This window comes from Sander vitreus, chromosome 18, assembly GCF_031162955.1.
Source record: "Sander vitreus isolate 19-12246 chromosome 18, sanVit1, whole genome shotgun sequence".
Lineage (NCBI taxonomy): Eukaryota > Metazoa > Chordata > Actinopteri > Perciformes > Percidae > Sander > Sander vitreus.
In genome coordinates, this window is record NC_135872.1 from 17,635,901 (window position 1) to 17,648,664 (window position 12,764).

Below are 12,764 nucleotides of genomic sequence, written 5' to 3' on the forward strand. Positions count from 1 at the left end.
GTGTGAAATGCACTATAACCAGCATGCACAACATTTGCTTCCTTCGTTCCTTAAATATGGGCCATAATTGACACCTGTTTCTTCACAGAATCAATCACCTCAATTGAGCACAGCACTGCTATTATTTTGAACATGCCCCTTTCAATTACAGATTCAATTACACAGAATGAGCAGCATGCATGTCATGACTGTTGGGTCTGTTGGTTTTCTATGACTCTACAACACTTACTAGTGAATTATTTGCCATGTAGAAATATCACTTCTACCAAAACATTTGATTTATAAGGTTAGTGATGTTGGACTGCTATTATTTTGAACACAACTGTATGTATGATATATATATATATATATTAGGGGTGCACAATTCAGAAAATGTCATGATTCGATATTGATTTTCAGGCTCAAGATTCGATTCAAAATCGATTTACAGTATGTTAATGTAGTTACTTTTACCATGTGATTGCAGTAGACATACAATTAAAAATATATATATATTTAATTTTTTTTAATAAAAAAATATGAATCGATTTTTGGAATTCTATGAATCGATTTTGAATCGGGAGAGCTTGAATCGAATGTGAATAGATTTTTTTTGGGTGTGCAAAAAAAGAATTTGGGTTCCAGGGAAAAGAATTGCTACAAAATGCATTTTATTAGAATTGTAAAGTTGTCAAATATGATCGCTCATTACAGAACAGTAAAACAATTTACCAGTGTGTATAATCAATATGTGAGGAAACTGACAGTAACTATGAGCCCACAAGTAACTCTATAACAACATGCAAAATTGGAGCCACAACCAAGTGTGATATTTCATTTTGATTGACAGTGAGATAGATCAATCAGTTTGCATGCAAGTCACGCTTAAACAGTGAGGGGGACGGTGGTGTTCTGCTCAGACTGCTAGGGTTAATGTTCTTCTCACTGACTGTCCCACCAAGTTTTGTTCTCCAGGTCTAATGAGCCAATATTACAGTGCCTTCTTTACAGTATCAGTGACCTCATACAGTAATGGGAGGCCTCTACTAATGGGTTGAAGAGATCCACGCATGAAATCATGTATTTACCGGATCTGGCTTCAGTTTTCCTAGACCGTATTATCTTTCTCATCGGTTGGGGATGAAAATTCTGCAGATGGAGTTGATTTCCTGAACATGAGCCTAAGTCTATGTGACTAAGTGAAACAGTGAAGGAGAGCCTGATGCTAATCTCTGCCATTAGCGTCATTGTTTTCGTCGCCGGTCGGCTGCCTGGTTCTTCTGGTGACATCACGTAGTTGGGTGATGGATCGTTGAGATCCGGGTGGCCCGAAGAAAAATAACATTGTTGGCTTTCTCTGGCAGCAGCCGATAGTGGAGCAGGACCGCCAAGTCACTGCCCTCCTGCTCCAGTTGTGTGGCTGCGGCTGCTTAGACGGCACTTTACTTTACTGCAAGTCTGCAACTTAGCTTACAGTGCTGGCGGGAATGCCTACAATGATTCGTTGGTATTGCAGCCAGAAAATCAGCAACAGATTTTCTTTACGCAACACAAAGCATGGTTGAAATTGGGATTGTTTTATGATACATTCGGACTGTTTTATTTTATATTTCTGCTACACTGTGAATGTAAATAAGTTTAACCTGTGAATTAAGAGCCATATTATAGGGATCACGGGTAGTGGAGTTTTATTTATTGTGAACGTTAACTTTGAGGCTCTGATTGATGGATGGATGGAATCTGTTGCGGCTTTTCCTAAAGTTTCTATCATGGTCCATGTTCATGCAATAGTCTGACCCAGGATGCTGTTCTTTGATGTGACTGGCCCAGAAGCTACTGTAAGTCAATGTGCCTGTTTACTGATATGAAACACTTTAAAGAGTACTCCACTAATTTAGCATTGCACTCCAGTAACATTGTGGGACTCAAGATGGACAGTGTAAAACAAAAGGATCGATGCAGCACAACAGATTCTTCTTCCTTGTCAAAACCTGCCGCCTACATTAACCACGATGCAACCTGGCAGGTGACAATTGACTCTGGGATATGGGCGTGTTATTCTAGCAGCGGCTAATGTGGCCTTGATCCGCCAGCCTCAAGCAGCGATGCAAAAGCTCACTTCTTTCTAACTGCACACCCCCAGATTGTATTTATTTTCAAAATTGTAGCCTTCAGCCCCCACCGACACTGACTCAAGTGACAGCACTTGAGCAAATTTATTTTATTTAATATATTGCCTCAAGTGTTTCAAATATTTGATTTATAAGATGTTGTGCAGCTCCCTCTGAACGTACAAAAGGCTTTATACAACTGTATTCACCAAATGCAGCAGTAGTCCCCTGGAAACAGACTTTGATGTGTGAAATCGGTGAAGTCCTTTTAAGTTTATTGTACCACACAAATAAGATGTTCTGCTGTTGTTTTGATAGCTTTTTTTTTTTTTTCCAGTATCAGGCTCTATGTATTATGGATTGGGAACAGACTGTGACTTTGCACACCATGTTACCAACCTTAGAACTGCAATTAATACACACTGTGGTTCTTGACTTTGGGGACTCATTATTTTTTTGGGAATTTGAGAACAACCTGGCTGCCACTCCTTGCTTTTTCTAAGAGCTGGTTTCATGCAAATCCATTTGTCAACTCTGAAGACTAAAAGTAAAAATGCAATTTGAGCAGGGACAGACATCAAACAGGAAAGAGGAAATGTCATCATGCTTTTAAACAAATGTCTGTTCTCCCATACATCATTTCAAGTTTGTTGTTGTTGTCAGATATCACAACCATAATGCTTTTGTTTGACTAAATATGACCTATAATAGGCTGCTGACAGTTAGTTGAACAAGATTAACATTTTGTCCAGTTAAAGATTGACCTGAATCTACACCTTGATTTATAACATTTGCAATGGAACACATTGCAAAATCAGTGAAAAACTGCAGAAATAAAGCAGTGTCACTTATAATTAACACCAATCCAAACAAAATACGAGAGAAAGATGCCAGCTGTTGCGGTATATTTTTCAGTGTGACAGTCCACACCAGGACTCCACAAGCTTTAAATCTTGGCAGCTGAAGGTTGCAGAAATTGTAGCAGACTATCCTCAAGTCAGAGAGACCTCATGTGACCTAAACCTGAAACTTTTGACTTTAGAAAGTGATGATTTAGCCACAGATGGGATTTTAAGATTAGGAGGGCTGAGTAAGGCTTTCTGTAAGAGCAACAATATCTGCAACATCCTGCTGGCGAGCTATCAAAACCCAATACAACAAGGTTAGCAGCATTTTGGCGAGCACAGGGCTAATGGCCCCTAATGTGGTGTTCTCTTGGAGCAGATGGGGCTGTTGGGAACAGAGCCAGACTCACAGAAAGAGGAGGGCAGGCCCCGCCGGGGCCGAGGCCCCGAGTGTCATGACAGGCGTTTAGGGGGTCACAGAAAACATAGTGTGAAATCACTGATATCGTTGTTAATGATTGTGAGAGGTGAGTTGTGATGTGTGCCAGTAATTGTGGCTGGTTCATTGGTTTTGGGGGCACTGACATGTTTGAGTGAGGAGGTCGGGGGTTCAGGGCAGTGCTTAAAGAGAGATCAACATGTCACCTCATCACTGCAGTTGCACTTAAGAACCCCTCCCATCAGACCTAACACCCCCCCACACACACATTTTCACACACACACACACACACACACACACACACATAGAACCGCTTAGCAGACATTTGGGGGGATAGAATATCAAATTCTGCATTTCTCAGTGTCTCTCTGGGCTGGAATTAAGGTTTCAACTCCAGCACAAATGTGCATAACAAATGTGGGATTTTGATATTTTGGACACAACGTTTCTGTCAGTCAGAAATTCTTACATTAACGAGTATTTCTACACTTTTGGAACTTAACAAGTAGACCTGCGGGGCTTATGTGCTCCACAGAAAAAGCAGTGCATATTTGAGAACTTATTAAATTCGGAAAAAACGCTTTTGTCATCAAGTTTGGATGACAAGAGCCTGTACATTTGTGGGTTTCAAAATCCGTATTAAAGGTGATCCAGGAAGGTTTAGTTCAAGTCCATGAATTCAAAAACCTTTTTCATTAATTCCATGCAGGACTGGATCCAGTTCTTTTTGATTAAAGCAGTTTAAAAGTGCGTCACTGATTGTACAGGACAACTTTGCTGTAGCAAACATCTTCTAATATTTAAATTGTTGGAGATAATCCACTGAACTGGGACTCTACTACACTGGAAAACAAAATAATAAATGGGGGGCAAAGTACAACGCCACATAATTGCCTCGTGGGTTTTCTTAATTGTTTTCTCCCGTCTATCCAGGAGTACATGGTTTATCGTAAGCACACCTACATGCGCCTCGACGGATCCTCCAAGATTTCTGAGCGCAGAGATATGGTGGCTGACTTCCAGAGCCGGTGGGTAAAGAGCGATCTGATCTTGTGTGTGTGTGTGTGTGTGTGTGTGTGTGTGTGTGTGTGTGTGTGTGTGTGTGTGTGTGTGTGTGTGTGTGTGTGTGTGTGTGTGTGTGTGTGTGTGCATGAAACCAAACACTTACTTTTTGCCACTAACTAAATGTAAATCCTTTTTGTATATTGCAGCAATCAGTGAGCAGTTTAATCGTAATCCAAATATGTGTGTGCGTATATTTTCTAGTGAGTCCACATGCTCTGGTTTACATTAGTGTGCAGCTCGGAGGCGCCAGTGTTATTCTGTTTCTCGTGTGTGTGTGTGTGTGTGTGTTTGGGGAGGGGGGGTGAGAGTTTGTGGTTTATTGAACCAGCTTTTTTTATGGCACTCTACCGTTGGTACCAAGTACATGTTTCATTTTCAGTTTTACTGCCAGGCTTAAGTTCATGTTGACATTATTTTAGAGGTGGTTCTTAACTAACATTGTAACTTCATTTTGTGCCATGTTACTGTATATGGATATCTGTATTTGTACAGTTGTAAATGATATCTTTCCATTTTATGTGCCTCTCCCTCTGCCTCTCTCCCCCTCCTCCCCCACTGCCCTCTGTAGGACGGACATCTTTGTTTTCCTGCTGAGTACGAGGGCTGGAGGGCTCGGCATTAACCTGACTGCTGCTGACACTGTGAGTCACCGGCACACTGAAGGAAAAGCACTTCACTGATGCGATATCAAAGCTTTATTTAGCAGTATTATGCTCATTTTCGGGTTTACACTTGTATTTTGGGTTTCTACTAGAACATATTTACATGCTTTAATGTTAAAAACCACAATTTTTCTCCTGCTGTCTATCTGAATATCCCTGTATTCATCCTCTGTCTGAAACGCTCCGTTTTAGCGCCATTCTCTTTAAGCCCCCCTCCCGATAAAGCCTAGTCTGCTCTGATTGGCCAATCTTCCCTATCTGCGTTCTCGGAGTATCTGCACCGTCATTGCAGCCAAGAATAACTGTTAAGGGCACTGTAGCGACAATTTCTACCTATATATATATATATATATATATATATATATATATATATATAATATAGTTGTGACATCATACCTGTACGGAAGTCCTGACAGATCGTTTAAAGACACTTGTTTCTGAATAGGGGCTTTGTTCATGTCTCTGTGGATTGAGTGTTTTGATACTTTAACAGTATTAATATAGCACCCTGACCTGCTTTATAATCAAAAAAAGACATGGAAATCTCACTTTTTACAACTTTTTTAAACTGCACTAATATTTCCTAAATGTATCAAAGTGTAGTGTACATTCTTCGCCATGTGTTTTTCTTTTACCAACAGTCAGAAAAGTCATTAAGTCATTAATAATATGTTGATATAATGACAATATAGTGTGTGTGTGTGTGTATATATATGTATATATATGTATATTTATGTGTTATATATGTATGTGTGTGTGTGTGTGTGTGTGTGTGTGTGTATATATATATATATATATATATATATATATATGTGTGTGTGTTTGTATGTATATATATATATATATATATATATATATATATATATATATATATATATATATATATATATATATATATATATATATATGTATGTGTGTGTGAGTGATCTCTCTCTGTCTTTATCAACATCTTTCAGCCTAATCTCCCCTTGTGTCCCTATAGCCCTGTTCATGTGGGATTAGCTTTCATGACAATGATTTTGAATTGACTGTTAACACGGGACATCTGTCATGTTAAATGGCCGTTGGGTTAACACATCCCTGTAATTAGTGTCAGCAATTACGGAGTAGGGGAGTGTTTGCAGCATGTTCGGGCTGTCATCGCACAAATTAATCCATGCGGTAAACAATAACAATACAGCAGAAAAGTAAAGATTAACGTTTTCCTTCAGGTCATCTTCTATGACAGTGACTGGAACCCCACAGTGGACCAGCAGGCCATGGACCGAGCTCACAGGCTGGGTCAGACCAAGCAGGTCACCGTCTATCGCCTCATCTGTCAGGGCTCCATCGAGGAGAGGATCCTGCAGCGGGCCAAGGAGAAAAGCGAGGTCTGAAACACAAATACAGTCTCAATTTGAGAGTTTTAAAAAGACCTCTATTACAGTGAACCAACAAATGAACAACGCAAGTAAATCATACTGCTGTTTTTGTGTAACAAGATCCAAAGGGTGGTGATCTCTGGAGGCAACTTCAAACCAGACACACTCAAACCCAAAGAGGTAGTCAGCCTGCTGTTGGACGACGATGAGCTGGAGAAGAAATGTGAGTGTTTGAGTCATACACTCACAACGTCTTGATTTCATTCTTTTTTTTTTTTTTTCTGTGCACAAAAGCTAACCCTCACCAAAACTATAAGAGTTTTTTTGTGTCTTCTCCTGTAGTGCGTCAGAGACAGGAGGAGAAGAGGCAGCTGGAAGAGTGCAGCAAGGTGAAAGAGCGCAAGAGGAAGAGGGAGAAGTACGCAGAGAAGGTATAGTTCAACATGTACATCAGCAGGAACCCCCTCAAACCGTCCGCAGCCGTCTCAGTCTGCAGTCGCGTGGTTGGTAGAGCAAAGAGACAGCATGTGTAGAATAAAAGAAGAAAGGATAGAACAAATATGGGGTGTAAAGTAGGAAATGAATGAGGTGAGAAGGGAAGGAATGATGTAATAGAGGGAGAATAGGAGCGGCACATAGAGGCTGCATTAACACCTTGCCAGTAGGAGGACGGTCCTAGAAGAAAGACCAAGGGGTTATTCAAATCAAAACGGTTCACCCTCTTGTGAGCATGACTGTGTCAGCAAACTTAATCTGACCATTGGATTTGGATATTTCTTGTGTATAACTGCATCCTGATGGCTAGAGCTTAGGCCCTGTTTACACAACAACGCTCGTGGGGGGGGAAACGACAAAATGTTTTATCAGATGTGCCTTTCGTTTAGACGGCGACGGCGTTTTTTGGGGGCTTAAAAACGCAAAAAAGTGAAACCACCCTCCAGAGTGGAAATCTTAAAAACGCTCCACCGTCGCGTTCCAAAAGTCTGCTCCGATCTGCTCACGGTGGCTCTCGTCACAGGCATGCGCCAGTACAGGAAAATAACAACAAACATGTCGCATTATTTCCATACGTCGGACCTCGTTCACTTCTAATGTTTCAACACCAGCCTCTATTGTTGTGGTGGCCGGCGACCCACTACGGGTGCACGATTCAGAAAACGTCACAATTCGATATCGATTTTTAGGCTCAAGATTCGATTCAAAAAACGATTCTCAGCTTTGATGATATTTGACTTTTACAGATGGCGTCTTTCTCGTGTGGCTATGACGTCCCTCCAGGTACAGGATACTGCTGAAGAAATTTTCGGTCCATATGTCTATATATTTTGACTGGCAGGACTCCCAGTCCACGCCCTGTTGTGCCTTTGTGGCTTTGTAATCTAAGGTTGTTTGGAGCGATAACTCCACCTCCTCGTCTGTCCAGACAAAATTGTCAGCTTTTGTTGTTCGCGTCGCCATGTTTTGGTTTCGCGCTACTAGGGAGAGAAGTAGAAGGAAGGTTCTACGCAGGACTTGGTGGTGTTGTGTGGCAGTGCTTCACACTACCACCTAGCCGCCTGTTGTGCATACTATATCAAACGCAGATCCCCCCCCCCCCAAAGCGCTCATCTAAACGCGGAATAAAAAGTGAGAACGCAACGCCACTTTTGCGTTTTCTCTTCAGATCGTTTCCGTGTAAACATAGCCTTAGCTAGAGAAAATATTCAGTCACCAAAAACTTTTTAATGGAAGTCCAACCAATCACTTGCGATACCTTGTCATGGACTTCAGTAGTGCTAGATGTGAGGTCAGGGGCTCACCAGCATCATTAGATATCATCCTCTGGGGACCTTATCCATACTAGATTTCATGGCAGTCTGGCCCCGTACTTGCTGAGTTATGTCTCTCTCTAGACTTGAGTTTTGGACAGACACTCGACACAGACGTTCTGAGTCCTTGCAGACGAGACTAAAGGATGTGGGATTCAGCTGCGACAAGCAACAGAGTGGCTATGAAATGTATGAAAGCTTACCTGCTCCCCTCATCTGTTTCAAACCAGCAGCAGAAGAAGAACAACGAGGAGTCCGAGGTCAAGAAGAAGAGGGAGGTGAACCTGGTCATCTCTCATGCGCCCTCGGCAGACAACTCCAACCTCTCTGCCGACGGAGACGACTCCTTCATCAGCGTCGAGATGGACTCGGCCATGCCCAGTCCCTTTAGTGAGGTGAGAGATCCAGGGGGAAACATAGAAGGGAGGGAGTGTCCTTTTATGGAGGAGGAGGGAAATACTGGATATGACTGTGCTTTATGGTACAGAGGATGGTAATGGCTGCTCTAAAGAGAGGCAAAGTCCCTCCCCTTTCCAGTGGACCACCATGGGACCATAATTCGGAAAAAGTATGTACGGTAGTGAATGGGGAGAGACAATTTTTTTTATTTTTATCCCATTTGAACTGAGCCATGGATTGTCACGTTTGTCAATTTAAAAGATCATTTTGCAAGTCAAGCAAGTCAGTTTGTTGTAAAACTATTGAAGTATAAGACTGTGAAAATGCGTATTTTAGAAAGACTACAGACTTCAAGTTACTCACACGAGCAGAGGATCGTGCTCGTTCTATCGCTTCCCAGGTGATAAAAAGACGCCAGATACAACACATCAGGTACGATAACGTTGCATGTGTTGTGGAACATAGCTAAGCTAGGTGGCGTAAATTGTAGTGTTTGGTGTTTTTAAGCCCCCAATGTCGCCTCCCAGGCAGCGCTGCCTGGAAGGTGGCTAGGATTAGGCAATGGTTATTATGCTTAGGGTTAGGGCATAGACAGTAAAATGAATGGACAAAGCGACGCCATAGACTTCCCACGGAGACCAGTGGAATCCATTAGAAGCACTTTTCCGGTGATGGCTGAGCGTTACTGCGCAGTCTCAAACTGAGCTTGACGACGTAGATGTGACTCGAGCAACCTGTCTGAAAGTTGTAAGTCTTCTGGTAGCTGTGCCAAGAGAAATCTCAATCATTCCCAATCTTGCAGAGACGGAGAGCGTAGGTATATGTAAGGAGATAACATAGGCACAGGCTAGTTATTGCTAACTAAAATGCTAGTTAACATTAGTAATTAAACTTATACAGCTAATGTAAGTTGAAACTGCCTGCGAGCTTCTCCTGCCTATACGGTAATTCCTCTACTATGCGACAGTAAGTCGCGTGGTTATGACACAATCGTTAGCCTATTTTTATAAAAAAAAATGCTGCTGCAGAGCCATAACGTGAGGTACAAGGTAATGGAGCCTTTTATATATTGTCGTGTTTCTTTAGAAATAAAGAATGGACAAATAGTGTTTAAACGCTTCAGATGTAAAGTTATTCGCTGTCAAAGTGACGCCAAAATGAATGGCAGTCAATGGAATGCTAACGGCAGGTGATGGCCTATTAGCATCAAAATGGCACCATAGGAGGTACGCTTTGCGGAGGCTCGCTTACCCCCTTGGGTTAGGGTTAAGGTTAGGGTTAGGTGCCTTGAAGTCAACGGTTGCAGCGCTGCCTTGAAGTCAACGTTGGGGGCTTAAAACACTATCGAGCGTAAATTGTGGGAGACGAGAGAAGTAGTTCACTGAACGGTTTCACACAAAACTAAGTGGTACTACAACAAACCTACAACAAACTGTGACTTGCTTCACTTGCAAAATTATCTTTTAAATTGACGAACATCATATGGCTCAATTCAAAACGGGATCAAAAAATGAATTGGTCTCTCCCCGTTCACTACCATACATTTTTTTTTTTCCGAATTAAGGTCCCATGAGGTCCACCGGAAAGGGAGGGACATCACCTCTCTATTAGGACACTTTGGCATGAATCCACAAACTGTCTCCTCTTAATATTTCATTTGGTTGTTGTTATTGATTCCTCTGTTACCATGTGTTCCTTTCTTCTTTCCTACTATCCTTCTTCTTTCCCTTCTTCCTCTAACAATTCCTTCCCCTTTTCTTTCTTACTTTCTATATCCGATCTATTCCATCCTATGTTCTCTTCTTCCTGTGCCTCCTGTCCTTCGATGCTCCTTTCCTTCTCATCGTTGTTCCTTCCATCGTTGTTCCTTCCATATTGTTTTCCTTTGCTGTACCGGCCCGGTTTCCTGTTGTTCCCTGTGGTGCTGACCCCCAGCATGCGTGCATGTCTGTGTGTGCTCCTGTGCCCGGCCAGATCTCCCTGAGCAGCGAGCTCCAGCCCGGCTCGTTGCCCCCGGACGCCGACGCCGATGAGAGCAGCAGCGACATGCTGGTTATCGTGGACGATCCGGTGTCCTCTGCGCCGCAGTCTCGCGCCACCAACTCGCCCTCCTCTGTGTCTGGATCAGTCTCTGACAACATTAATGGTGAGAGAGCAAATAGACTTTAGCTGACCTCTGTCCTTGATGATTGAGTGGAACAGTGTACTATATAGTTGCTAGTTTATTTCAGTATCAAACCTGAAATGATTGATAATGGGATAATGGGGAATGGGAAATATGTTGGAGCTGAAGACCTGATTTTAGCTTCAGCAATTGCAGTTTGTAAAAATGTAAATGACATCTTCGCATCAACCCCACTACATTTAACTAACACATATAATTACCATTTCATTTGCAGATTTAAATTTTATGTACAAAACATATGATCAGTTTATAAAAAAGTATATGAAGTAGTTCAAATTAGCTCCAGCTCGACCACTACAACAATAAAATGCTGCTTAATAAAACCCCAAAGTGTAGGATATAGTAAATGTAAATAGTGCATACAAGTATTGTGCCTTCTGTAGGGATATATAGATTTTTTTGGTGCCATTTTAGGCCTTTATTAGATAGGACAGCTTTAGACATGAAAGGGGAGAGAGAGGGGGAACGACATGCAGCAAAGGGCCGCAGGTTGGAATCGAAACCTGCGACCACTACGTCGAGGACTAAGCCTCTGTATATGGACGCACACTCTACCAGGTGAGCTACCCAGGTGCCCAGGGATATTCTCTATTTTATTTATTTATTTATTTTTTTTAACAAAAAGGCACATTCAATCTTTTCTAAAAGCTCCAAACTTGCCACATAAAAGCTAACCTGTGTTATTTATGAGGCAGTATTATCGTGTTGGAAAAGCAAATCTGTGTGACTCGCATGAAGGTCATTACTGCACACAGAAGTCCTGCTTGTTATGTTCTCTCTACTGTCAGGACTTTTAATGTGTTTTAATAGGCTTGAGTCCATTGAGACAAGTAGTCTGTTACCTCATATGTATTATGCAGACGATTATTTTTGGGTTTTTGGGTTTTTATTTTGACTTGGCGTCAATGTTTCGGTATGTTCCATACCCAGATAGACAGTGAGCCTATCGTTTGTATTGCCTGTACAGTATATCTGTACTTTGGATGCACTGCAATAAGGTAATCCCTCCTAAATACATGCTGCTTTGTTAAAACCCATTTGGGATTTTTGCCGGCATGCTAAGAGGCTCCTTCCAGAGAGATTATTAAAAAAAAAAAAAAACGTTGGTGCTTTCAGAGATGCGAATGACGTTATAATGACTTTGGTTTTGGTTTTTGAAAGACAGAATGAAGGTTGAAGCCTGGAGGGAGGGTAAGAGTGAGGGATTTGTAGAGGGTTTTCATCGGTGTCTGGGTGTTAGTGATAGGATAGGTTCTTTGGATGGAAACATGCAAAGAAAACGCAGACCGGTGGAGAGAGTAGGGAGTCGGAGAGAGGGGGAGAAGGTATGGAGGGATTAGGCACATTACCATTGAGGCGAACACTGGCTCTAATTCTGCAAGCAGTATGGAAAATGAGAGCAATATTTTGGTTTTTGCCTGAGACTGTACTTAGGGTAATGATGCGTAATGATTAATGTGTAGTAATGTTTCTATATTACAGGAAAACTATCATGTCAGTATCTTTGAAGGACTGGGTAAATGCCAAGCCAGACGGAACATCTTTCTTACCGTGCTGTTAATTCCCGCCGAACTTGATTTCTGTATCGTCTGTCTGATCTTCTTCAGGTGTTTCGGCCTCGGAAACGATCAGTCCCGGCAGAGGCAGGTCTGGGCGGAGTCGAGGGCGGCCTAAAGGATCAGGAGGCGGGGCCAAGTCTGGAGGGAAAGGACGTGGCCGCAAGTCAACAGCGGGCAGCGCGGCAGCCATGGCGGGAGCGATGGCTGGTGCGGCAGCTGCGTCTGCAGCAGCTTATGCTGCCTACGGTTACAGTGTTTCTAAAGGTGAGCGAATGTTGTATACGCTTTCACACGAATGCATGCCCACTGGCGGGCCACGTCTGCCCTGCACAGAAGAATGAACACAAGAAT

The 12,764-nt window shown here is 42.3% G+C and overlaps 1 protein-coding gene across 4 annotated transcripts in view; it reads left to right on the top strand.

Annotated features, from left to right (window-relative positions):
- Positions 1–12,764, top strand: part of ino80 (INO80 complex ATPase subunit) — a 44,105-nt gene that overhangs the window by 29,581 nt on the left and 1,760 nt on the right. For 3 of the 4 annotated variants that reach the window (XM_078275449.1, XM_078275452.1, XM_078275450.1), the window contains exons 29-36: positions 4,308–4,402; positions 5,008–5,080; positions 6,313–6,471; positions 6,583–6,685; positions 6,805–6,893; positions 8,501–8,665; positions 10,644–10,815; positions 12,462–12,677. In XM_078275449.1, the coding sequence (XP_078131575.1) occupies positions 4,308–4,402; positions 5,008–5,080; positions 6,313–6,471; positions 6,583–6,685; positions 6,805–6,893; positions 8,501–8,665; positions 10,644–10,815; positions 12,462–12,677 (1,072 nt within the window). The remainder of the gene's footprint in view (positions 1–4,307; positions 4,403–5,007; positions 5,081–6,312; positions 6,472–6,582; positions 6,686–6,804; positions 6,894–8,500; positions 8,666–10,643; positions 10,816–12,461; positions 12,678–12,764) is intronic. The other variant, XM_078275451.1, reaches the window with a different exon arrangement.